At 44.8% G+C, this 26,582-nt stretch overlaps 1 protein-coding gene across 1 annotated transcript in view; it reads left to right on the top strand.

Annotated features, from left to right (window-relative positions):
* Positions 1-26,582, top strand: part of OSTF1 (osteoclast stimulating factor 1) — a 68,651-nt gene that overhangs the window by 5,633 nt on the left and 36,436 nt on the right. Inside the window, exons 2-3 of the mRNA XM_069763195.1 lie at positions 25,514-25,560; positions 25,892-25,942. Of these exons, the coding sequence (XP_069619296.1) occupies positions 25,514-25,560; positions 25,892-25,942 (98 nt within the window). The remainder of the gene's footprint in view (positions 1-25,513; positions 25,561-25,891; positions 25,943-26,582) is intronic.

Below are 26,582 nucleotides of genomic sequence, written 5' to 3'. Positions count from 1 at the left end.
TGCAAACTGCTGTCTCTGACTTATCAAACGTTCTTTGAGCAGTTACATTGCCATTATTCAGGTTACAGTAATGACAATCTGTAGTTCTGATGAACAAATATGGTGGCCAGTATGGCTTCCCACTCCCTCCTGCAGTCTTTCTGATAATTTTCTAGGAGTCGATTGCTTTTTGTGGAGACTATAATTTTTATTTTTTTAATTTTTTTAACTAGAGTGGAAGCTGCTTGGCAGGTTTAAAAGTGGTTTACCACAATAGTCATTCATCAGCTGTCTGCATATTAGATAATGTTTATCACTAAGGTCCACCACTGGGACCTCCACTGATCACTAGAACCCCAAGGAGTCTATGTCCTGCTGCGCCTGCTCCAATAATTACTTATGGAGGGGACAGTATCTTTGCCAGAGATTTTAGAAGAAGTCCACTTCTGCACCTGATCGGAGTTGGTCACAATGCTAGAGGTGGGAAAATGTTTTTGATTTCCCTTTATTAGACAGCTGCACAGTACCAGGCTGCTATGTGGACTAGCAAGTCAGCCATTACAGTAATGCGTGAGACGGCTGAGTGCTTCCTTTCTGGTAGGAAAGCAGAATGCTGTGCTCCCCTGGATCAGTCAATGATGGCAGAGATGACGCAGAAAGCTATCTTTGCTATGACTAGTTATTTTACTCATTTTATACCGCCATTACTTCCACAGCGCTCTACAGACATCATCTCTGTCTCCATTGGGGCTCACAGTCTAATTCCCTATCAGTATGTCTGTGGAGTGTGGGAGGAAACCAGAGTACCCGGAGAACACCCACACAAACACGGGGAGAACATACAAACTCCTTGCAGATATTGTCCTTGGTGGGGTTTGTACCCAGGACCCCAGCACTGCAAGGCTGCAGTGCTAACCACTGAGCCATCGTGCTGCCCTAGATTATAAGGGTGATGGTGGACCGGGGAAGTCCTTCTGTGACCACTGGGGAAGAGTGGAGAACTCAGTTCTTGTGTTCCCCACTCACACTATAGGTGCATGCATGCGAACGTATTTTGGTCCGTGTGCTGTCTGTTCTCCAATGATAGCCCATGTGCTTGCCCACATAGTTTATTTTCCACATGGACCTCAGGCTCAATTTGCGGACCAGGCTAGTGCCTGTAAGTAGCGGGCACTTCCTGACCCACCAGCTATGCAGACGGAGCTGCACTCGGACCCATTGGCAGACATGATTGATGTGATAAATCAAACAGAACAGTGTGCAGAATAGAAAGCAGACTCTGCCATAGGAAGCAGACATACTTGGCATTGTTGTATTTGGCGGCCTCTGCTAATTATCTATACAGAGGTAATTGTAATTACATGTACACTTTTACTGCCAGTGCTTAGACATAAATGAGGGTAAATTACCTGGTTGTTAGTCTGTGCCGTGAGGTAAAATATTCTAAGCAGCCAGTCTCGTACGGCTTTTCACAATGGCAGCGACTAAGCCCTCCCGTATATTTACATGGCTGCAGACCACCGCCCGGAGTGCTCCACTTCTAATATTTCGCTCAGGTTTTTCTGTCTGAAAACCTGAGCGAAATATTATGCATAATGCATAACACAGTGCGGGGCGGGGATTCTAAAGGTGGCTGGCCGCAATGCCCGCGCAGGCGCAGTCTGCAAGCCTGGCTGGGACGTCAGACGGCCAGAGCTTACTGCGTCTGCGCAGCACAGCAGTACACTGCGCAGGCGCCGGTTTTGAAACGTACACAGCGCTGAGGGGGCGGCGCAGGAAGATTGGAGTGACGGCAGAGGAGCGGTTAGAGCTGGGGAGTGAGGACCCGCCTCCCTGGCTAGAGACAGGAATTGTGGCTAAGTATAAAAACGCTTTATTTGGGGTATACTTGAACCTAAAACTAAAAGAGCCACCTTGTTAGAATGCAGCATTATGCTGCACAAGGTGGCTCTTTTAGTTTATAACGGCTGGAGGGGGGTGACAGTGGCCCTTTAAGAATAGGTCATCTCGTGACTCAATCTTAAAGGGAAGGTGCCATCAAAAAAAATTTTTTTTCAGAAATTGTAAAAATGTAAAGAATTAATGATTACATGTTCTTAAAAAATAGTATCATTTGTTTATAATTTAGTAAACTATGAAAAATAATTTGAAAAGTTTTGGAATTTCCACTTTTAAACACTAGGGGGAGCAGCTGCTGAAATTTCAGAAAAACCTAGTGTACAAATAGCTCACATTACAGCACTGCAGTAATTATGGGCGGAGTCTGCTGACCTGTGTGATGTCTCCTCTCCTCCCCTTCTGGGTGTTTGCTAAGGGATTAGAGAGGATGATATTCAGGAACCCAGTGAGCAGCCATTTTGTTGGTGACTGCAGAGTATGGCTGCCGTCACACTATCAGTATTTGGTCAGTATTTTACCTCAGTATTTGTAAGCCAAAACCAGGAGTGGAACAATTAGAGGAAAAGTATAATAGAAACATATTCACCACTTCTGTATTTATCACCCACTCCTGGTTTTAGCTACAAATACTGAGGTAAAATACTGACCAAATACTGAGCGTGGACGGCAGCCTTAGGCTACTTTCACACTAGCGTTGTTGGCTGTACGTTGCAATGCGTCGTTCAGGAGAAAAAAACACATCCTGCAAAGTTGTCTGCAGGATGCGTTTTTTCCCCATAGACTAACATTACCGACGCATTGCGACGTATTGCCACACGTCGCAACTGTCGTGCGACGGTTGCGTCATGTTTTGGTGGACCGCCGCCACAAAAAAAGTTACATGTAACGTTTGTGTGTCGAGTCCGCCATTTTCGACCGCGCATGCACGGCAGAAACTCCGCCCCATCCTCCCCAGACCTTACAATGGGGCAGCGGAAGCGTCGTAAGACTGCTTCCGCTGCCCACGTCGGACATTTCTTTCACAGCATACGTCGGCCCGACGCACTGCGACGGGCCCGTACCGACGCTAGTGTGAAAGCAGCCTTATACTGACAAGTAGACGGTCACCGAGGATGGCAGGCAGCAAGGATTCTGGGAGATATGTGGTGGAGGGAGCAGGGTGACAGCAGCACAGAGTATTTCAGGAGAGCAGTGTGCTGGTCTATAGGGGACCCCTGTTTGGTGCGCGGAGCAGCCAGGGATTGTACATAGAGCACTGTCTTTTATACACATGGATGGACCGTCTGCTTCACAGAAATCCAGGAAACATTTCTGCGGATTGATGGCCTGTTCTGATCCACACTTTGCATACAGACCCCATTCCCCTCCTCAGATCCTGTCTTCTCCATTCTGTCCTGGCAATATGTGAAAGCGAGGCGACAGGCGAAGTACGGGGTGACGCTGGGAAGGAAATGTAGCCATATAGTAACAATAGAAACGAGACCCCTCTCTTCAGCTACCTCACCAGCCTTCCCCTGACTACACCTAACTGGAGGTCACGCTGTCCCCTCTATTACCCCAGACCCGCGTGCAGGTGCTCAGCCAGAACCACCATAGAATGGGTCCGCTTTCTGAAGATAATACTGCCATAGTGTTCTCACATATTACCGTCATATAGATCACACATAATACTATCAAATAGATCACACAATACTGTCATACAGTTCTCACATAATACCACCATATAGATCACACATAATACCACCATATAGATCACACATAATACCGCCAGTGTTCTCACATACCGCCATATAGATCACACATAATACCACCAGTGTTCTCACATACCGCCATATAGATCACACATAATACCACCAGTGTTCTCACATAATACCGCCATATAGATTTCACATAATACCGCCATATAGATTACACATAATACCACCAGTGTTCTCACATACCGCCATATAGATCACACATAATACTGCCAGTGTTTTCACATAATACCGCCATAGAGATCACACACAATACCACCATATAATTCTCACAATACTGATCAAGCATAATACCACCATACAGATCACATAATACCGTCATATAGATCTCACATAATGCCATAATACCGCATGACGCCCGCAGCTCCTGTTATTGCACGCATTGAGTTGTGTGTGCAATGGGGAAAGATATGCAGGGGGAGAGGAGTGCATAGGAGTGGATTACACACACAGTATAGGATTAGATACACGGCTCAGCAGACAGTATCACACAGGAGAGGATTAGATACACGGCTCAGCAGACAGTATCACACAGGAGAGGATTAGATACACGGCTCAGCAGACAGTATCACACAGGATAGGATTAGATACACGGCTCAGCAGACAGTATCACACAGGATAGGATTAGATACACGGCTCAGCAGACAGTATCACACAGGAGAGGATTAGATACACGGCTCAGCATAATATCACACAGTATAAGATTAGATACACGGCTCAGCAGACAGTATCACACAGGATAGGATTAGATACACGGCTCAGCAGACAGTATCACACAGGATAGGATTAGATACACGGCTCAGCATAATATCACACAGTATAGGATTAGATACACGGCTCAGCAGACAGTATCACACAGGAGAGGATTAGATACACGGCTCAGCATAATATCACACAGTATAGGATTAGATGCATGGCTCAGCATAGTATCACACAGGAGAGGATTAGATACACGGGCCAGCAGACAGTATCACACAGGAGAGGATTAGATACACGGCTCAGCAGACAGTATCACACAGGAGAGGATTAGATACACGGCTCAGCAGACAGTATCACACAGGAGAGGATTAGATACACGGCTCAGCAGACAGTATCACACAGGATAGGATTAGATACACGGCTCAGCAGACAGTATCACACAGGAGAGGATTAGATACACGGCTCAGCAGACAGTATCACACAGGAGAGGATTAGATACACGGCTCAGCAGACAGTATCACACAGGAGAGGATTAGATACACAGCTCAGCAGACAGTATCACACAGGAGAGGATTAGATACACAGCTCAGCAGACAGTATCACACAGGAGAGGATTAGATACACGGTTCACCAGACAGTATCACACAGGAGAGGATTAGATACACGGCTCAGCAGACAGTATCACACAGGAGAGGATTAGATACACGGCTCAGCAGACAGTATCACACAGGAGAGGATTAGAAAAACGGCTCAGCAGACAGTATCACACAGTACAGGATTAGATACACGGCTCAGCAGACAGTATCACACAGGAGAGGATTAGATACACAGCTCAGCAGACAGTATCACACAGGAGAGGATTAGATAAACGGCTCAGCAGACAGTATCACACAGGAGAGGATTAGATAAACGGCTCAGCAGACAGTATCACACAGGAGAGGATTAGATACACGGCTCAGCATAATATCACACAGTATAGGATTAGATGCATGGCTCAGCATAGTATCACACAGGAGAGGATTAGATACACGGGCCAGCAGACAGTATCACACAGGAGAGGATTAGATACATGGCTCAGCACAGTATAGTGAGAGATGCACGGTCTGATGTCCTGTGAGGAGCTGCAGTGAGAGGTCGTGCAGCACAGAGCCTCCCCCATCCCCCTCTGTTACCTCTCTGCAGCTCCTGATAGAGGACATCAGACGGCAGCACTCCTTCACCCTCTCTAGGGATTACAGCCACACACCAGGCAGCAGAGGACAGGGAACGGCCGCTGACAGTGTGAGGGGAGACAGATGGAGCTGCCCCTCCAACAACACAGCTCTCAGTCACAGTGGAGCTCACAGGTACACTCCACTGTGACTGAAGCAAGATGGCGCCGATCTCCTGCCTCTGCTGTGATGTGGAGACCGCCCAGGGGGCGTGGCCACATCAGAGCACAATGATAGCTATGGGGTCGGCTCCCAACCGCAGCCTCCTATGTCCAGGCCTGCCGTATTTGCACAGTGTAAGTGTCGTGCTGGGACTCTTACACTGCTGCAAAGCAAAATGGCGGTGCCCAGTGGCTGCAAAAATAATTAATAATAAAAAATATATTAACCCCTTCATGACCAGGGGATTTTTCGTTTTTCCGTGTTCGTTTTTCGCTCCCCTCCTTCCCAGAGCCATAACTTTTTTATTTTTCCGTCAATTTGGCCATGTGAGGGCTTATTTTTTGCGGGACGAGTTGTACTTTTGAACGACATCATTGGTTTTAGCATGTCGTGTACTAGAAAACGGGAAAAAAATTCCAAGTGCGGTGAAATTGCAAAAAAAGTGCAATCCCACATTGGTTTTTTGTTTGGCTTTTTTGCTAGGTTCACTAAATGCTAAAAATGACCTGCCGTTATGATTCTCCAGGTCATTACGAGTTCATAGACACCAAACATGACTAGGTTATTTTTTATCTAAGTGGTGAAAAAAAATTCCAAACTTTGCTAAAAAAAAAAAATAAAAATTGCGCCATTTTCCGATACTCGTAGCGTCTCCATTTTTCGTGATCTGGGGTCGGTTGAGGGCTTATTTTTTGCGTGCCGAGATGACGTTTTTAATGATAGCATTTCGGTGCAGATACGTTCTTTTGATCGCCCGTTATTGCATTTTAATGCAATGTCGCGGCGACCAAAAAAACGTAATTCTGGCGTTTCGAGTTTTTTTCCCGCTACGCTGTTTAGCGATCAGGTTAATACTTTTTTTTATTTGATAGATCGGGCAATTCTGAGCGCGGCGATACCAAATATGCGTAGATTTGATATTTTTTTTATTGATTTATTTTGATTGGGGCGAAAGGGGGGTGATTTAAACTTTTATGTTTTTTTTTATTTTTTTCACATTTTTTTAAACTTTTTTTTTTAACTTTTGCCATGCTTCAATAGCCTCCATGGGAGGCTAGAAGCAGGCACAGCACGATCGGCTCTGCTACATAGCAGCGATCTGCTGATCGCTGCTATGTAGCAGAATTGCACGTGTGCTGTGAGCGCCGACCACAGGGTGGCGCTCACAGCGACGGGCAATCAGTAACCATAGAGGTCTCAAGGACCTCTATGGCTACAATGGAGACGCATCGCCGACCCCCAGACATGTGACGGGGGTCGGCGATGACGTCATTTCCGGCCGCCCGGCCGGAAGCGGTAGTTAAATGCCGCTGTCTGCGTTTGACAGCGGCATTTAACTAGTTAATAGGTGCGGGCAGATCGCGATTCTGCCCGCGCCTATTACGGGCACATGTCAGCTGTTCAAAACAGCTGACATGTCCCGGCTTTGGTGCGGGCTCACCGCGGAGCCCTGCATCAAAGCAGGGGAGCCGGCATCGGACGGTATAGTACGTCCGATGCCGGTAAGGGGTTAAAGTTAAAAAAAATAATTTTGTATTAAAAATAATTGTTTATATAATTATTTTTAATACAAAAACAAAATTGCGGCACCTTCCCTTTAAACACTTTGCCAGTAATGCGTGGAGCTGCCGCTTTCTTAGCAGATGCCTCCGTGGATTCAGACTGTCTGCTAGGTCAGCAGTATTTTCTAATGCTGCGAGACGAGCCCTTTGGCTAAAGTGTTGGCCAAGGGATCTCCAACAAAATCTAAGTTGTGTACCATCCCCTGTGAAGGAGAATTCTTATTTGGACTCACACTCGCATGGTGTACGGATGCTAGGTGGGGAAAACACGCACACTCGCATGGCGTACGAATGCTAGGTGAGGAAAACACGCACACTCGCATGGTGTACGGATGCTAGGTGGGGAAAACGCGCACACATGGCGTACGGGTGCTAGGTGAGGAAAAACGCGTGATATTCTCCAACTTTTCTGCCTGAGAATCTTGGCTACTATATATACGCAGATGTGAGCATAACCTTTGACGTGTTGGCGACAAAAAATGATGTAAGAAGCTGGGCAGTGAGTAGCTATGAGAGCTAACAGCCAAACCACCACTAACTTAAATAACTGCCTATATATTGAGGGCAAAAGAGAAAATAACCAAGAACCACAGGATGGGCCAGACCCAAGCACCAAACAAACCCCAAGTCTAGAACAAAAGCAGACCACAACAACAGGACAGAGCAACAAGAAGAACGTAAACAGAATCTCCCATAGGAGCAGCCAACCAACATGTCCGGATATAGTCCTGATTATAGACTCCAACGGAAAATACCTCAATACAAGGCGACTCTTCCCAGGAAAAAAGGTCTCCAAAATCCGCTGCTCAACTATAGAACAAGCAAAGGCCGTAATTGACAATCCATATTTCACCAACCCAAACCACATCATCATACATACTGGCACCAACAATCTCCAGGACCAACACCAGCAGGTAGCAGGACAATTGTGTCAGCTGGCAGAGACCACACAACAGAAGTTCCCCAGCAGCAAGATCATCCTGTCATCTCTGCTGCCAAGAAAAGATTCCTTCCAATACATCACCCAAGACGTCAACAGAGAACTAATAGCCAAGATCAATACGATGCTAGACATCACCCTGGCACAACATCCCATCATAAACCTCCACCACCTGTATGATGACAAACATCTTAACAACCAAGGAGTCAGCCTTCTTGCCAAAGAACTTAAAGACATTGTACTCAACAGAGTCCCTGGACCAAGAACCCATACAAACCGAAAACCTATAGGAAGAGCACCAACTAACAGACCTAATATGGAATATGCTCAACAAACTGAAAACTGCAACCTGTATGGAAAACCAGTCTATGAGAGACACAAACCATGGAAGACACCACCCTCCCCACACAGAGTGAAACAGAGCAGTGAGCTGGCAGAAATAAAGACCATGATCAGCTCCATATGCAAGAAACTCACGCGACTGGACCAATTGCCTACAACAAGTTCACCAGTCAGCAACCCAAGATGTCCTATGCAGGACAGCCCATTACAAGGTATACAGCTACACAATGTCAACTCTAATCATTAGTAGCTGGAACATCCAGGGCCTGAACACCTCAGCCTTTGGATACAAGACAAATGACCCAGACTTTAACCAAAGACTGAAAGACATTGATATACAGATCCTCCTTGAAACATGGACTAAGGCCAATAATGAATCCTATGTCCCCATCGGATACAGGGAATTCTCTGTCTCCGCCCTGAAAAACAAAAACATCAAACAGGGCCGGAGCTCAGGAGGAATATTAGTATGGTACAAAGAAGAGCTCCATGAACATATCAGAGCAGTGAAGAGAGGAGACGGCCATATCTGGATAAGAATAAGCCGCTCCATCCTCACATCCGTGGCCGACATCTACCTCTGTGCAGTTTACGTAGCTCCTCCAGAGTCTCCATACTTCAACCCAGACAGCTTTGAGACCCTAAAGACTGAAGCTGCCCATTTCCAGACTCTTGGGAACGTTCTCATCTACGGAGACCTCAACGCAAGAACGGGAAGAGAAAGAGACTACCTGACCACTGATGGAAACATCTATATACTTGGAGCAGATACCGACTGTGACAACCCAGTGCACACCGACAGGAACAGCTATGATTGCACAGTTAATAAAAGTGGCAGAACGCTGTTGAACCTATGCCGAAGCCTTGGACTTCGTATCCTCAATGGCCGCACCAAGGGAGACTCACTGGGAAGACATACCCTAAACTCCCATGTGGGCAGCAGTGTGATAGACTATGCCATCACAGATATGGACCCTACAAATATTGGCGCCCTTATAGTCACCCTACAAACACATCTGTCAGACCATAACCAACTGCTCCTATACATCAAATCCACAAAGAAATCACCCTCACAAACCCCGCAAAAGACCAGCCTCTTTAGCCTGCCACCATCCTTCAAATGGTCCAAGATGTCGGCCCCAAAATACAAAGATGCCATCAACAGACCAGAGATCAAGGAGAAGCTCCAATGTTTCCATAATAACGTGTATGAACTCAACCCAGAAGGAGTACACCTAGCGGTAAGAGACCTTAACGACATTCTATATGCCATGGCAGAAATGTCTGACCTGAAAAGAATCATCAACAAGAGACCGAGTAAACAAAATCCCAACAACTGGTTTGACAAAGAATGCAAGACCATACGGAAGGCCCTAAGAATGGCCTCAAATAAAAAACACAGAGACCCCAATAACCCCACTCTGAGAGAAGCCTACCACACCGTACAACGAAATTACAAAGCCATCCTCAGAAAGAAAAAGCAAAACGACATCTCTGCCAAACTCCTCCAACTCCAAGATGCCCTTGAAGACAACAAATTTTGGGAACTGTGGAATCACCTTGGATCCAACCAGAAAAGCAACAGCCTCCACATCCAGAGCGGCAACATCTGGCTCCAGTACTTCAAGGACCTCTACAATGACATCCCAAGTGAAGACCTGAACCTGGCACAAAAAGAGCTTGTGAAAAAACTGAAAGATATGGAGGAAAAGTTCAAAGATTTCCAAAATCCTCTGGATACACCAATCACACTGACAGAAATAACAGAAAGGATCACACAGATAAAAGGTAAAAAAGCCAGTGGTCCAGATGGGATCCTCCCAGAAATGCTGAAATACAGCCCTCCAGACATCCAGGCTGCGATAACAAAACTATTTAATATTGTACTGCAGGCCGGCTGCTTCCCCAAAAACTGGAACCAAGGCCTCATAATCCCTATACACAAAAATGGGGACAAGTACGACCCAGCAAACTACCGAGGGATATGTGTCAGCAGCAACCTGGGTAAACTCTTCAACTGCATCCTGAACAAGAGGATCCTCACCTTCCTCACCGAGCACAACGTCCTCAGCAAGAGCCAAGCAGGGTTCATGCCAAACCACCGCACCACTGATCACATCTACACTCTGCACAGCCTCATCAAGAGCCACGTCCACAATACAAAGAACGGGAAGATATACGCTTGTTTTGTGGACTTCAAGAAGGCCTTCGACTCAGTGTGGCACCCAGGACTATTCCTAAAATTGCTGGGGAGCGGAATAGGAGGCAAAACATATGTCATCCGAAGCTCCTACACAGAGAACAGTTGCAGTGTGAAGGTCAACGGAAGGAGGACAGCCTATTTCCAACAAAGTCGAGGAGTGAGACAGGGCTGCAGCCTCAGTCCAACGCTCTTTAACATCTACATCAACGAGCTGGCAGTGGCCCTAGAGTCCTCCTCAGCACCAGGACTCACCCTCCATGACACCCAGGTGAAATTTCTGCTGTATGCAGATGACCTCGTGCTGTTATCACCAACTGAGAAAGGCCTCCAAGATCATCTGAAAATCCTAGAGACCTTCAGCAGCACATGGGCACTGCCAATCAACGAGAAAAAAACTAATATCATGGTGTTCCAGAAAAGAAAGCAGAAACCCACTGGCAATCCTACCTTTATGATAGACAACCGTCCACTTACTGAAACCAACAGGTACACCTACCTGGGCCTAGAACTCAGCCAGTCAGGGAGCTTCAAGCAAGCCATAGAGTCACTAAAAGACAAGGCATCCAAAGCCTTCTATGCCATCAGAAGGCGTCTGTACCACCTCAAGGCACCAGTAACCGTATGGCTAAAAATTTTTGACTCCATCATTGCCCCAATTCTTCTATACGGTAGTGAGGTCTGGGGCCCAGTCTCATACCCAAACTGGTCAAAGTGGGACGCTGGGCCGACAGAAATATTCCACCTAGAGTTCTGCAAGCATCTTCTCCAAGTCCATCGGAGCACATCAAATAGCGCCTGCCGAGCAGAGCTGGGCAGATTCCCACTACACATCGCAATAAAGAAGAAGGCGCTGTCATTCAAGGCTCATCTACAAAGTAGCAGTCCCAGCTCCTACCATCACAAAGCCTTCCTACACCAGGAAGCCTCAGGAAGCCTCCCAAGGAAAAGTACCCAAAGCCAGTCTGACCAAGCCATCAACCTCCATGGCCTGACAAAAGGTGAAATCCAGAAAATGGTACACAAAGTCAAAGAGGAATATCTCAGCATCTGGAGGAACGGCATAAACAAATCCCAGAAACTGACAATATACCGGAATCTACAGAGGGAGTACAAACTGGCCCCATATCTAGAGAAACTAGAAAACCCCAAAGATCGACAGATCCTGAGCCGGTACAGACTGAGCGCCCACAGCCTACTCAGCGAATCCGGGCGGCAGCGACAGAACTACAAGCCTCGAGAGAACAGACTCTGCCAGCAGTGCCCCCAGGAGGCCGTGGAGGATGAGGCCCACTTCCTGCTGAGGTGCCCCAAATACTCCGCAGTGAGGGACACTCACTTCAAGAGGCTGTCTGATCTCCTCCCAGATTTCACCTCCAAGGAGGAGGAAGAGAAACTGCCGATAATACTGGGGGAAGAGGAAAGTGCAGTGGCCGTAGCAGCGGAATATGTCAGTGCCTGCCACAGACTAAGAGGAGCCTGATATGTCATGGACTCCCGTACCCCAACACTGGACATATCCCTATCCCCCGACTAAAGAGCCCGATATGTCATGGACTCCTATACCCCACCCTGGAAACATCCCCTATCCTCTAAAAGGAATTTGATATTCCCTGGACCTCTATATGCCCCCCCTCCCCCACCCCCGTATTTTTACCATATGCTTTGGCAATGCTAACATGTACTTAGTCCTGCCAATAAAGCTCATTTGAATTTGAATTTGAGTATCTGAAGGTATAATGGAGTTACTTTAGGGATGTTATTAGGATACAGGGAGTTTAGAAGGAAAAAGCAATACATTCTGTCTAACCCATGTAAACTCGCACTTTAACACATGTATTGTCAACGAAAATAAGTTTTCTCTGTAGGATTATAACATTTTCTGCAGGTTAGCTCCTACCGCCTCTATGTATCACCTACATAATATAATGAGCTTGTCTAATTACGAGACCTGTAACTTCTCTTCTAAACCGGTTTATGACTACATGAGAATTCAGCATTGATACGGTTTAGTCTGAGTAGTCATTCCTGCCAATTCTGCAGCGGCAACCAGAGCGGCGGGGGATTGCTTAGTAATGGCTTGTTAAATATTGTTTGCCACCATCCTGCCTCCCCACGATCGACTGCTAGCTCCCTGTAAACTTCCAGGAAAATTCAGAACAGCTGATATTCCGATACAGACATTATTCAAGAGAGTAGTAGCTGTTCTGCAGTACTTGCACTTGCACTACACATTGAATGGAGCTGCCAGCAGCTGAGTTGTGGGGTTGGTGATTGTCAGTTCCCACCAACTCGATATTATTGGCCTACCCTAGGAATAGGTCATCATTATCTTGTGTCTGGAAAAGATAAACTGCAATACCGTGTACAACCCACTGACACAAATGGTGCTTTTCTAGAAAAAGAGCTGTCCCTTTCTAATCCTCGAAATCCTGGGTTCACACTAGCAGATTTCATGGACCATAATGGACCATAATGCCCAGTATGTTGGCAGGTCTCGTGTCTTTAAGGTTGGGTCAGTCCGGGCATTATGGTCTGTATACGCATCATGAAATAAGCTTAGAATGCTAAATAGAAGTGTCGGAGACTGCTGATGAGTGATATCTGAGTCCCCTCCCTTTCCTGCCAATCATGAGATGACACCATCTCTGTATAGACATCTGTGGAGTCTTCACTACAGAGGAGGGGGCTCTGCTCCATACACAGTAACACAATCCATTGTACTGGATTCCATGTGATTGACATGGTGGGACGTAGAAGTGGGCATGACGGCTCAGATACAGACATTACACGTTTACTTACCAAGTATTGCGCAGGGTGGAACTAGCTTCAGGTGCAGGAAAGATGTCTCAACTCGTTTCCTTCACTTCCTGTCATGGTGTTACAGGAGAAGTTGGGCACTAGTCATTCAGCGTGAACGGACAGGCAGCTCAGCACGATTGCTGGTATTGCACAGCTTCTTCCTGCGTTTCCAGGCATACGTTGTATAATTGAGGTTTTCTCCACAACTGTATAGGAAATGCATTTGTTTACGCCGCAGACGCTTATGCATATAATCATGTTCTTAAAGGGATTGTCCTCAAGTTCATTAGTGGGTAAAATTGCAAAGTGATTGTAAATACAAGCAACTGTGCAATTTACTTATTAAAATCCTCTCTGTTCTCAATAATGGAGGAATTTTCTAATTCTATAATTTACTGCTAGTTACCAGACACCTCAAAATGACCAGTGTCGTAGACGGGGAGCGTACACTTTTTAAAGGTCAACTCCTAAGGCTGGCCTCATTGCTCCAGCCAGTTTGTGTCCCAGCACTACTTCCGTGTTACTGATGCAAAGGCACATAGGAGAATACACATCCTCGCAAGCACACCACTGGTCTGGAGGGAAAATCCTCAGGAGTGCTCAGCCCCTTCTAAAGAGGGAGGCGGAGGAGCAGTGTGCTACTGAAGACGATGAGCAAACCCTCTTTAATAATGCCCGATGTTTGTTCCTATGGGAGAGAAACTGCTGCCAATGATGTCTGTCAGTGTCTTATTCCCCACTTATTGAGGTGAACATGAATGTGTAGATCTGGGTGGTACTTAATGGTGGGTCAGTGAAAAATGTCTGTAATTGGTGTACAGTATAGGTTGTTAAACATGTGATGACGGTAATCCTGGCGGAGCACAACTCCCGGGCCCGTACATGTAGACTAATGGCCACCTGTGTGCACTCTCTCGGTATCCAAGGTCTATGGGACAAGTGGAAATGGCTGAACAATGGTTATACAGTAAGGACAGCTCAAGGATCTGCTCATGAGTACCCAGGACTTCTTAAACAGGCAGTGTGCTACAGTGGATGGCAGGTCTGCACACATTGCAGTTGACCCCTGGGGAATCTCATTGTTTTATTATTGGGGAAATTTTATAACCCCCCAAAAATGGTCTAAGGGCGGTTTCATATTAGCGTTCTGAGGAGCTGCGGACTTCCTCCGTGAAGCCCCGCCCTCGGCCTCACCTCCGCCGCTAGCTCCGCCTACTTCTGCATGCAGCCTGCGTACCTATCTTTAACATTAGGTACGCAGGTCATTCGGCTGTATGCGGATGCTTCCGCATACGTTGTTTTGACGATGCGGCGACCAGCGTAGGACGCAGCTGGTAGCAATTTCTTTTTTTCTCCGCATCGTCAAAACGACGCATGCAGAAGCATCCGCATACAGCCGCACGACATGCGTACCTAATGTTAAAGATAGGTACGTTGGCCGATTGCAGAAGTAGGCGGAGCTAGCGGCGGAGGTGCGGCTGAGGGCGGGGCTTCACGGAGGAAGTCCACAACCCTCCATCTATATGCCAAGGTGCTTAAAACCATATTCAAGAAGTAAATTAACCCTTCGACTATGTGCACATGTCCAGAATTGCCGCAGAGATTTCCGTGGCAATTCCGCAACTGTGCCGCAGGTAAAACGCATGCGGAATTGGCATGCACATTCCTTCTAAACACTAGCATTTTACAAGCATAATTAGCTTGCAGAATGCTAGCGTTTTCCAAGCGATCTGTAGCATCGCTTGGAAAACTGATCGACAGGTTGGTCACACTTGTCAAACATAGAGTTTGACAAGTGTGACCAACATTTTACTATTGATGCTGCCTATGCAGCATCAATAGTAAAATGATCTAATGTTAAAAATAATAACAAAAAATTATAAATCGTGATATTCTCACCTTCCGGCATCCCTCGCAGCGTTCCCGCTCCTCGCGATGCTCCCGTTCCCAATAATGCTTAGCAGGAATGACCTCTCGCGAGACCGGACGTCATCACAGGTCATTTCCGCAAAGCATCACTGTGATGGGAAGCATCGCGAGGAGCGGGAAGACTGCTGGGGACGCCAGAAGGTGAGAATATCACGATTTATTTTAATTCTTTTTTTTAACTATTATATGGTTCCCAGGGCCTGGAGGAGAGTCTCCTCTGCTCCACCCTGGGTACCAACCGCACATGATCCGCTTACTTCCTGCAGGGTGGGCATAGCCACATGCGAGAAGTAAGTGGATCAATGCATTCCCTTGTGTACCGAATCCCCGCGATTCTGCACAAAGAATGAACATGCTGCGTATTTTTCAGGAATGCAATTCCGCCGCGGAAAAAACGCCACATGTGCACAAAAATTGCCGATTGCATTCTAATAGGATGCTTAATGTATGCTTTTTTTTGCAGTTTTATCGCGAAAAACAGCGAAAAAAATTTAAAAAATCCTGAACGTGTGCACATACCCTTCATGTGCTTCACAAGAACTGAAGCATTGTGCAAGGAAAAAATGAACATGTAACTTTTTTCATAAACAAACCATTGATATCAGACCCAAACTTTTTTATTTTCACAAGGGTAACAGGCGAAAACGGACCCCAAAATGTATTGTGCAATTTCTCATGAATACGCCATTACCATATTTGTGGGGGGGGGGGGGAAATCTACTGTTTGGGTGCATCGCAAGGCTCGGAAGGAGCACCATTTGACTTTTTAAATGTAAAATTTGCTGTAATAATTAACAGACGCCATGTCGTGTTTGGAACAGTGTTAACCTCCCACACGTGACCCCATTTTGGAAACCACACCCCTCAAGGATTTTCTCCAGGCGTATAGTGAGCAAGATGGCGTTTTGCGTGTACTATTTAATGAAGCTGCCAGTTGAGGACCTGTGAAGCGTCGATTTATCAATCTACAGACTCTAATGTACTTGTTTTGTTGCTCAGTTGTGCATCGGGGCCTCCCACTTATTTATCTACTCTGGTTAGAGCCTGTTGGTGCTCTCCTCTGAAAGGAGTAGTACACACCGTTGTAGGAAATCTTCAGTTTCTTGGCAATTTCTCGCATGGAATAGCCTTCATTTCTAAGAACAAGACTAGACTGTCTAGTTTCACATGAAAGTTCTTTTTTTCTGGCCATTTTGAGAGTTTAATGAAACCAACAAATGTAATGCTCCAGATTCTCAACTAGCTGAAAGGAAGGTCAGGTTTATAGGTTCTCTAATCAGCCAAACTGTTTTCAGCTGTGCTAACATAATTGCACAAAGGTTTTCAATGGTATTATAACCATCCATTAGCCTTCTTACACAGTTAGCAAACACAAAGTACCATAAGAACACTGGAGTGATGGTTGTTGAAGTGGGCCTCTATACACCTATGAAGATACTGCATTACAAACCAGAAGTCTGCAGCTAGAATAGTCATTTACCACATTAACAATGTATAGAGTGTATTTCTGAATCATTTAATGTTAGCTGCATTGGAAAAAAAAACTGTGATTTTCTTTCAAAAATAAGGAAATTTCTAAGTGACACTAATCTTTTGAATGGTAGTGTACATGATACCGGAGATTGTCCCCGGTGTGTGGTTCAAACCAGACGGCTTGGATATTAGAAATAATGCTATAATAGCATGATTCCAAACCATCTGGTAGCAGACAGACCAGAGCAGACCAAATATGGTTTACTAAGAAGATCTCTTAAGCACTCATTATAGGCATACAGACAGGCATATGTACCAGAGCTCCAGCCTGCAACAGTCGACCCCCCCCCCCTTAACGCATGTTTCGGCATTTCTTCCTCAGAAGGGGTGTATCAGAAATGCTGATGCAAGAGAAATGCTGCCTATGACCCAAAGAACACCTTCCTACTATTAACCCCTTTACCCCCAAGGGTGGTTTGCACGTTAATGACCAGGCCAATTTTTACAATTCTGACCACTGTCCCTTTATGAGGTTATAACTCCGAAACGCTTCAACGGATCCTGGTGATTCTGACATTGTTTTCTCGTGACATATTGTACTTCATGATAGTGGTAAAATTTCTTTGATAGTACCTGCGTTTATTTGTGAAAAAAACGGAAATTTGGCGAAAATTTTGAAAATTTCGCAATTTTCAAACTTTGAATTTTTATGCAATTAAATCACAGAGATATGTCACACAAAATACTTAATAAGTAACATTTCCCACATGTCTCCTTTACATCAGCATAATTTTGGAACCAATTTTTTTTTTTGTTAGGGAGTTATAAGGGTTAAAAGTTGACCAGCAATTTCTCATTTTTACAACACCATTTTTTTTTAGGGACCACGTCTCATTTGAAGTCATTTTGAGGGGTCTATATGATAGAAAATGCCCAAGTGTGACACCATTCTAAAAACTGCACCCCTCAAGGTGCTCAAAACCACATTCAAGAAGTTTATTAACCCTTCAGGTGTTTAATAGGAATTTTTGGAATGTTTAAATAAAAATGAACATTTAACTTTTTTACACAAAAAATTTACTTCAGCTCCAATTTGTTTTATTTTACCAAGGGTAACAGGAGAAATTGGACCCAAAAAGTTGTTGTCCAATTTGTCCTGAGTACGCTGATACCCCATATGTGGCAGTAAACCACTGTTTGGGCGCATGGGAGAGCTCGGAAGGGAAGGAGCGCTATTTGACTTTTCAATGCAAAATTGACAGGAATTGAGATGGGACGCCATGTTGCGTTTGGAGAGCCACTGATGTGCCTAAACATTGAAACCCCCCACAAGTGACACCATTTTGGAAAGTAGACCCCCTAAGGAACTTATCTGGATGTGTGGTGAGCACTTTGACCCACCAAGTGCTTCACAGAAGTTTATAATGCAGAACCGTAAAAATAAAAAATCATATTTTTTCACAAAAATTATATTTTTGCCCCCAATTTTTTATTTTTCCAAGGGTAAGAGAAGAAATTGGACCTCAAAAGTTGTTGTCCAATTTGTCCTGAGTACGCTGATACCCCATATGTGGCAGTAAACCACTGTTTGGGCGCATGGGAGAGCTCGGAAGGGAAGGAGCGCAGTTTGACTTTTCAATGCAAAATTGACAGAAATTGAGATGGGACGCCATGTTGCGTTTGGAGAGCCACTGATGTGCCTAAACATTGAAACCCCCCACAAGTGACACCATTTTGGAAAGTAGACCCCCTAAGGAACTTATCTAGAGGTGTGGTGAGCACTTTGACCCACCAAGTGCTTCACAGAAGTTTATAATGCAGAACCGTAAAAATAAAAAATCATATTTTTTCACAAAAATTATATTTTTGCCCCCAATTTTTTATTTTTCCAAGGGTAAGAGAAGAAATTGGACCTCAAAAGTTGTTGTCCAATTTGTCCCGAGTACGCTGATACCCCATATGTGGCAGTAAACCACTGTTTGGGCGCATGGGAGAGCTCGGAAGGGAAGGAGCGCCGTTTGACTTTTCAATGCAAAATTGACAGGAATTGAGATGGGACGCCATGTTGCGTTTGGAGAGCCACTGATGTGCCTAAACATTGAAACCCCCCACAAGTGACACCATTTTGGAAAGTAGACCCCCTAAGGAACTTATCTGGATGTGTGGTGAGCACTTTGACCCACCAAGGGCTTCACAGAAGTTAATAATGCAGAGCCATAAAAATAAAACAAAATTTTTTTCCCACAAAAATTATTTTTTAGCCCCCAGTTTTGTATTTTCCCTAGGGTAACAGGAGAAATTGGACCCCAAAAGTTGTTGTCCAATTTGTCCTGAGTACGCTGATACCCCATATGTGGGGGGGAACCACCATTTGGGCGCATGGGAGGGTTCGGAAGGGAAGGAGCGCCATTTGGAATGCAGACTTAGATGGAATGGTCTGCAGGCGTCACATTGCGTTTGCAGAGCCCCTAATGTACCTAAACAGTAGAAACCCCCCACAAGTGACACCATTTTGGAAAGTAGACCCCCTAAGGAACTCATCTTGATGTGTTGTGAGAGCTTTGAACCCCCAAGTATTTCACTACAGTTTATAACGCAGAGCCATGCAAATAAAAAATATTTTTTTTTCCACAAAAATTATATTTTAGCCCCCAGTTTTGTATTTTTCCAAGGTTAGCAGGAGAAATTGGACCCTAAATGTTGTTGTCCAATTTGTCCTGAGTACGCTGATACCCGATATGTGGGGGGGAACCACCGTTTGGGCGCATGGGAGGGCTCGGAAGGGAAGGAGCATCATTTGGAATGCAGACTTAGATGGATTGGTCTGCAGGCGTCACATTGCGTTTGCAGAGCCCCTAATGTACCTAAACAGTAGAAACCCCCCACAAGTGACCCCATATTGGAAACTAGACCCCTCAATGAACTTATCTAGATGTGTTGTGAGAACTTTGAACCCCCAAGTGTTTCACTACAGTTTACAACGCAGAGCCGTGAAAATAAAAAATCTTTTTGTTTTCCCACAAAAATTATTTTTTAGCCCCCAGTTTTGTATTTTCCCAAGGGTAACAGGAGAAATTGGTCCACAAAAGTTGTTGTCCAATTTGTCCTGAGTACGCTGATACCCCATATGTTGGGGTAAACCCCTGTTTGGGCACACAGGAGAGCTCGGAAGGGAAGGAGCACTGTTTTACTTTTTCAACGCAGAATTGGCTGGAATTGAGATCGGACGCCATGTCGTGTTTGGAGAGCCCCTGATGTGCCGAAACAGTGGAAACCCCCCAATTATAACTGAAACCCTAATCTAAACACACCCCTAACCCTAATTCCAACGGTAACCCTAACCACACCTCTAACCCTGACACACCACTAACCCTAATCCCAACCCTATTCCCAACTGTAAATGTAATCTAAACCCTAACCCTAACTTTAGCCCCAACCCTAACTGTAGCCCCAACCCTAACCCTAACCCTAGCCCTAACCCTAGCCCTAACCCTAGCCCTAACCCTAACCCTAGCCCTAACCCTAGCCCTAACCCTAGCCCTAACCCTAGCCCTAACCCTAGCCCTAGCCCTAACCCTAACCCTAGCCCTAACCCTAGCCCTAACCCTAGCCCTAACCCTAGCCCTAACCCTAACCCTAATCCTAGCCCTAACCCTAGCCCTAATGGGAAAATGGAAATAAATACATTTTTTTTTATTTTTCCCTAACTAAGGGGGTGATGAAGGGGGGTTTGATTTACTTTTATAGCGGGTTTTTTAGCGGATTTTTATGATTGGCAGCCGTCACACACTGAAAGACCCTTTTTATTGCAAAAAATATTTTTTGCAATACCACATTTTGAGAGCTATAATTTTTCCATATTTTGGTCCACAGAGTCATGTGAGGTCTTGTTTTTTGCGGGACGAGTTGACGTTTTTATTGAAAACATTTTCGGGCACGTGACATTTTTTTATCGCTTTTTATTCCGATTTTTGTGAGGAAGAATGACCAAAAGCCAGCTATTCATGAATTTCTATTGGGAGAGGCGTTTATACCGTTCCGCGTTTGGTAAAATTGATAAATCAGTTTTATTCTTCGGGTCAGTACGATTACAGCGATACCTCATTTATATCATTTTTTTATGGTTTGGTGCTTTTATACGATAAAAACTATTTTACAGAAAAAATAATTATTTTTGCATCGCTTTATTCTCAGGACTATAACTTTTTTTTATTTTTTTGCTGATGATGCTGTATGGCGGCTCTTTTTTTGCGGGACAATATGACGCTTTCAGCGGTACCATGGTTATTTATATCTGTCCTTTTGATCGCGTGTTATTCCACTTTTTGTTCGGCGATATGATAATAAAGCGTTGTTTTTTGCCTCGTTTTTTTTTTTTTTTTCTTACGGTGTTTACTGAAGGGGTTAACTAGTGGGACAGTTTTATAGGTCGGGTCGTTACGGACGCGGCGATACTAAATATGTGTACTTTTATTGGTTTTTTTTTTTTATTTAGATGAAGAAATGTATTTATGGGAATAATATTTTTTTTTTTTTTTTCATTATTTTGGAATATTTTTTTTTATTTTTTTTACACATTTGGAATTTTTTTTTTTTACTTTTTTACTTTGTCCCAGGGGGGGACATCACAGATCAGTGATCTGACAGTTTGCACAGCACTCTGTCAGATCACTGATCTGACATGCAGCGCTGCAGGCTTCACAGTGCCTGCTCTAAGCAGGCTCTGTGAAGCCACCTCCCTCCCTGCAGGACCCGGATCCGCGGCCATCTTGGATCCGGGGCTCGAGCAGGGAGGGAGGTGAGGAGACCCTCGCAGCAACGCGATCACATCGCGTTGCTGCGGGGGGCTCAGGGAAGCCCGCAGGGAGCCCCCTCCCTGCGCGGTGCTTCCCTGCACCGCCGGCACATCGCGATCATCTTTGATCGCGGTGTGCCAGGGGTTAATGTGCCGGGGGCGGTCCGTGACCGCTCCTGGCACATAGTGCCGGATGTCAGCTGCGATAAGCAGCTGACACCCGGCCGCGATCGGCGGCGCTCCCCCCGTGAGCGCTGCCGATCGCTATGACGTACTATCCCGTCCAGGGTCAGATAAGCCCAGGGCACCTCGACGGGATAGTACGTCTAAGGTCACAGAGGGGTTAAGCATGGAGGTGGAAACATTATGTTTTGGGGGTGTTTCTCTGCTAAGGGCACAGAACTAATTCACCGCATCAATGGGAGAATGGATGGAGCCATGTACCGTAAAATCCTGACTGACAACCTCCTTCTCTCCGCCAGGATATTAAAAATGGGCAGTGGCTGGGTCTTCCAGCAAAACAATGACCCAAAACATGCAGCCAAGGCAACGAAGGAGTGGGTCAAAAAGAAGTACATTAAGGTCATGGAGTGTCCTAGCCAGTCTCCAGACCTTAATCCCATAGAAAACGTGGGTTGCTCTACGTTTTTGGTAACCAGCAAAGATAAGACAGACAGCTGTGAGCTGATACCAGGCTGGGAAGATCTCTTGCTATTGGGCCTGTCCCAGCCTAAAAATACTAGCTTGCATCTGCCCCAGAAGCTGCGCTTCACATTAGATGTGCCAGTTCTGGTGCTTTTCCCTTCTCTTCCTGATTGCCCTGGTGTGCCAATCAGGGTAACAGTGCTGAAGGTTGATGTCAGCTGTGAATTGTCCAAAAACACAGCTGACTTCAAGCCCTGGTGTTTGTAATGGAGAGGTTTCTTATCAGACACCCTAATTACTAACCCAGTAAGTAAAAAGAAAAAAAATACATACAATCTTTATTTAAATAAACAGTCCCTTACACTTTCCCTGGTGCACCATTGTATTAACAAGAAAAAGTTCCCACGCAGGTGTGACGTAGTCCATCGAATCCAATGTAGTCCAGAGCACAGACGAGCAGGAACGTCTGAAGAGCAGCGATGTTACTGATGTCGCACCACTCTGTAGAAGCGCTGGGTTTTGCTGCACTCCTCGACTCAGTGACTGTTTAGAGCAGTAACGTTACTGATGTTCAGAGACACCAGGTCTTGCAGATAGCGGTAGGTGGAAAATGGCGGCTGCTGCTAAAGCCTATGGAGCCTCAGAATGAGCCTCCATAGGCTTTGAACGACTGATTCGGAGGACGTCGTGGGAGGTGCTCGACTACGTCGGACCTGCATGAGAACTTTTTTTTTTTTTACTTACTTGCCTAGTAATGAAGCTGTCTGATAGATGCCTCTCATTACGAACACCATGGCTTTTATGTCAGCTGTGGTTTTGGACAATTCACAGCTGACATCAACCCCAAGCCCCATTACCCCTATTGCCAATGCACCAGGGCAATCAGAAAGGGCTAAGGCAAAGCTCCAGAATTGAAGCATCTCATGTGATTTACCACTTCGGTGGCAGCTGCGGGTTGATATTTTTAAGTTGGAAAGGGCCCGATAAAAAGGGACCTTCCCAGCCTAGTATTGGCTGTCTGCTTTACCTTATTTAATCATTAAAAGTTATCCAATAAGCTCCACAGGGTGCAATTTTGTAATATGTTGGGAAGTTGGGCAATTAGGTCTGCCTGGATGTCTTTGTCTGTCTATATATTTATTATCTACTGTATATCTGTTATCTATATAGCATTCATTGCTGTCCACAAACGCTGGAAAAACATGAATGAAAAAACGCATGCAAAAATAGGAGTTTTTGCCGCAGCGTTTTTCCTGCCAAGAAATGTAGAAATTTCTACATCCAAATACTCAGTGCGTGCACATATCCTAAAAGAAAAAATATAGTTCAGTGGTTAGTACTGTAAATAAGGGATATTATTAAAGGAGTTGTCTACTACTGGACTACCACTCACTGCCTTAATCCATTCAGGCCCCCTGTATGTTCTCGGATCCTGCAGCAATGCTCCTATTCCTTGCTGTGGCCACTGCAGCGGCCCCGAGACAAAGCAATCTGTCATATCCCTCTGCGGGCACGTACATTGTTGTACGTATACATTGTTTTTATTTTCTGTCGGGCTCTGAATTGATTAAACAGGGGTTGCCCAGGACTGTAAAATCCCTTTCAATTATTGTCTTGTTGCAGCAAATGCCGGTCCTTAGCTGAGCAGAATAATTTTAGGGAATATTTGTGCAATTCTTCTTGGTAAGAACAGAATAAAATTGTCGAATAGTAAAAAGAAAATGCTGGAGCAATAGTTTCACAGCCTCTTGTATGGTAAACCCCTCATTTACATTTACAACGGTAACCAGGGTAAACATCGGGTTACTAAGCGCGGCCCTGCGCTTAGTTAACCCGATGTTTACCCTGGTTACCCGGGGACTTCGGCATCATTGGTCGCTGGAGAGCGGTCTGTGTGACAGCTCTCCAGCGACCACACAGCGACGCTGCAGCGATTGACATCGTTGTCGGTATCTCTGCAGCGTCGCTTAGTGTGACGGTACCTTTAGGCCATGTGCACACGTTCAGGATTTTTTGCGTTTTTTCGCTATAAAAACGTGATAAAAATGCAAAAAAAATGCTAACATATGCCTCCTATTATTTGCAGGGTATTCTGCATTTTTTTCCGCAAAAAAATCGCATCGCGGAAAAAAAAGCAACATGTTCATTAAATATGCGGAATTGCGGGGATTCCGCACACCTAGGAATGCATTGATCTGCTTACTTTCCGCATGGGGCTATGCACACCATGCGGGAAGTAAGCAGATTATGTGCGGTTGGTACCCAGGATGGAGGAGAGGAGACTCTCCTCCACGGACTGGGCACCATATAATTGGTAAAAAAAAGAATTAAAATAAAAAATTAGTGATATACTCACCCTCTGATGGCCCCAGGAGTGTTCCCGCCTCTCCAGTGCATGCTGCCGGTTCCGTTCCTTTAGATGGTCTGTGTGTAAAACCTGCGATGACCGCTCATGTGACCGCTCACGCGACCAATCACAAGCCGCGACGTCATCAAAGGTCCTTCACACACAAACCATCTATAGGAACGGACGCCGCCGAGGAGATCGGCTGTCTGCAGGTAAGTATAACCATTTTTTTTATTATTTTTAAACATTCTATCTTTTACTTTTGATGCTGCATAGGCAGCATCTATAGTAAAAAGTTGGTCACACTTGTCAAACCTATGTTTGACAAGTGTGACCAACCTGTCAGTCAGTTTTTTGTTGGCGGTTTTTTTAGCATTCTGCAAGCGTAATTAGCTTGCAGAATGCTAAAGTTTTCCAAGCGATCTGTAGCATCGCTTGGAAAACATTAGCATTCTGCAAGCTAATTACGCTTGCAGAATGCTAAAAAAAACGCGAAAAAAAAAAAACGCAAAAATAAATGCGGATTTCTTGCAGAAAATTTCCGTTTTTCTTCAGGAAATTTCTGCAAGAAATCCGGACGTGTGCACATACCCTTACAAGTAGTAAGAAGGCCTGACTTATCTGCTACTGGTATATCCCCGTAGGTCGTTGTCGTCTATTTGCTATACAGCTTGTCAACGTGCCATTATATTAAAACTTGCTAAGTAGTTGCAAAAGGTTTCCTTGATTGAATGATTACTTACTAATTGTTTCTATTTTGTTTTCTTTTTGCAGGGCAAGTGAAAGTTTTCCGGGCGCTGTACACATTTGAACCTAGAACGGTATGCACCATCTGCATTCTCATCGCTCTTCTTCTCCTTCTTTATGAAATGATTAGGATTAGCATTGTAAGAGTTCAGTTGCTTAAGATGAGCCTCAGGTGAGAGGAGTGATGGCATCTTAAGTGTTAATATAGAATAAGAACAGATTGTGGCTTCCTCAGTCACAAAACCACCATGTCGGGGTGATGGGAAAGAATGAATGTATACTGGTCTAACAAATACGATGTTTCTCAGAATAGATTTTACTGGGCAGCAGCAACTAGATAATTTCATCTCCAGTTTCCAGGTGTATTAGGATTGAGCATACATATGTTGTCTGTTCTATTTTCAGCCTGATGAACTATACTTTGATGAAGGGGATATTCTTTACATTTCAGATATGGTAAGTGTGTCATTCACCCACAATCTCCGCCTGACTCATTTCCTACATTTATATTGATGAGTAAGAAAATATATGCACATACCATGTGTGCGCGGATATACAATGTGTGTATGTGGGGGTGGGGAATATATATATATATATGTATATATATAAAGAAAAAAATTAGAACAGCATCATAATACCAAACTTGCGGTGCAAAGCTTTCCAAACCAGTATCCAAATGGTTCCAATAATATAAGAAAAAATGGAAAACAGCACACAAAAAAAATAAAGAAAAGTGGGCTTTAATGCCTGGACGGCGTGCCACGCCGTCCAGGCATTAAAGCCCACTTTTCTTTATTTTTTTGTGTGCTGTTTTCCTTTTTTTCTTATATGTATATATATAGATAGATAGATAGATAGATATATAGATAGATATATATATATATATATATATATATATATATATATATATATATATATATATATATATATATATATATATATATATATATATATATATATATATATATATATATATATATATATATATATAATTGTCTAAGGGTTTTTCCGTCTGTCTGTCTGTCTGTCCGTCTGTCCTGGAAATCCCGCATCTCTGATTGTTCGAGGCCGCCAGGCCTCGACCAATCAGAGACGG

The sequence above is a fragment of the Ranitomeya imitator genome, chromosome 1, assembly GCF_032444005.1.
Source record: "Ranitomeya imitator isolate aRanImi1 chromosome 1, aRanImi1.pri, whole genome shotgun sequence".
NCBI lineage: Eukaryota > Metazoa > Chordata > Amphibia > Anura > Dendrobatidae > Ranitomeya > Ranitomeya imitator.
Note: the sequence above shows the minus strand (reverse complement) of the source record. Positions and strands in the feature narration are given on the sequence as shown.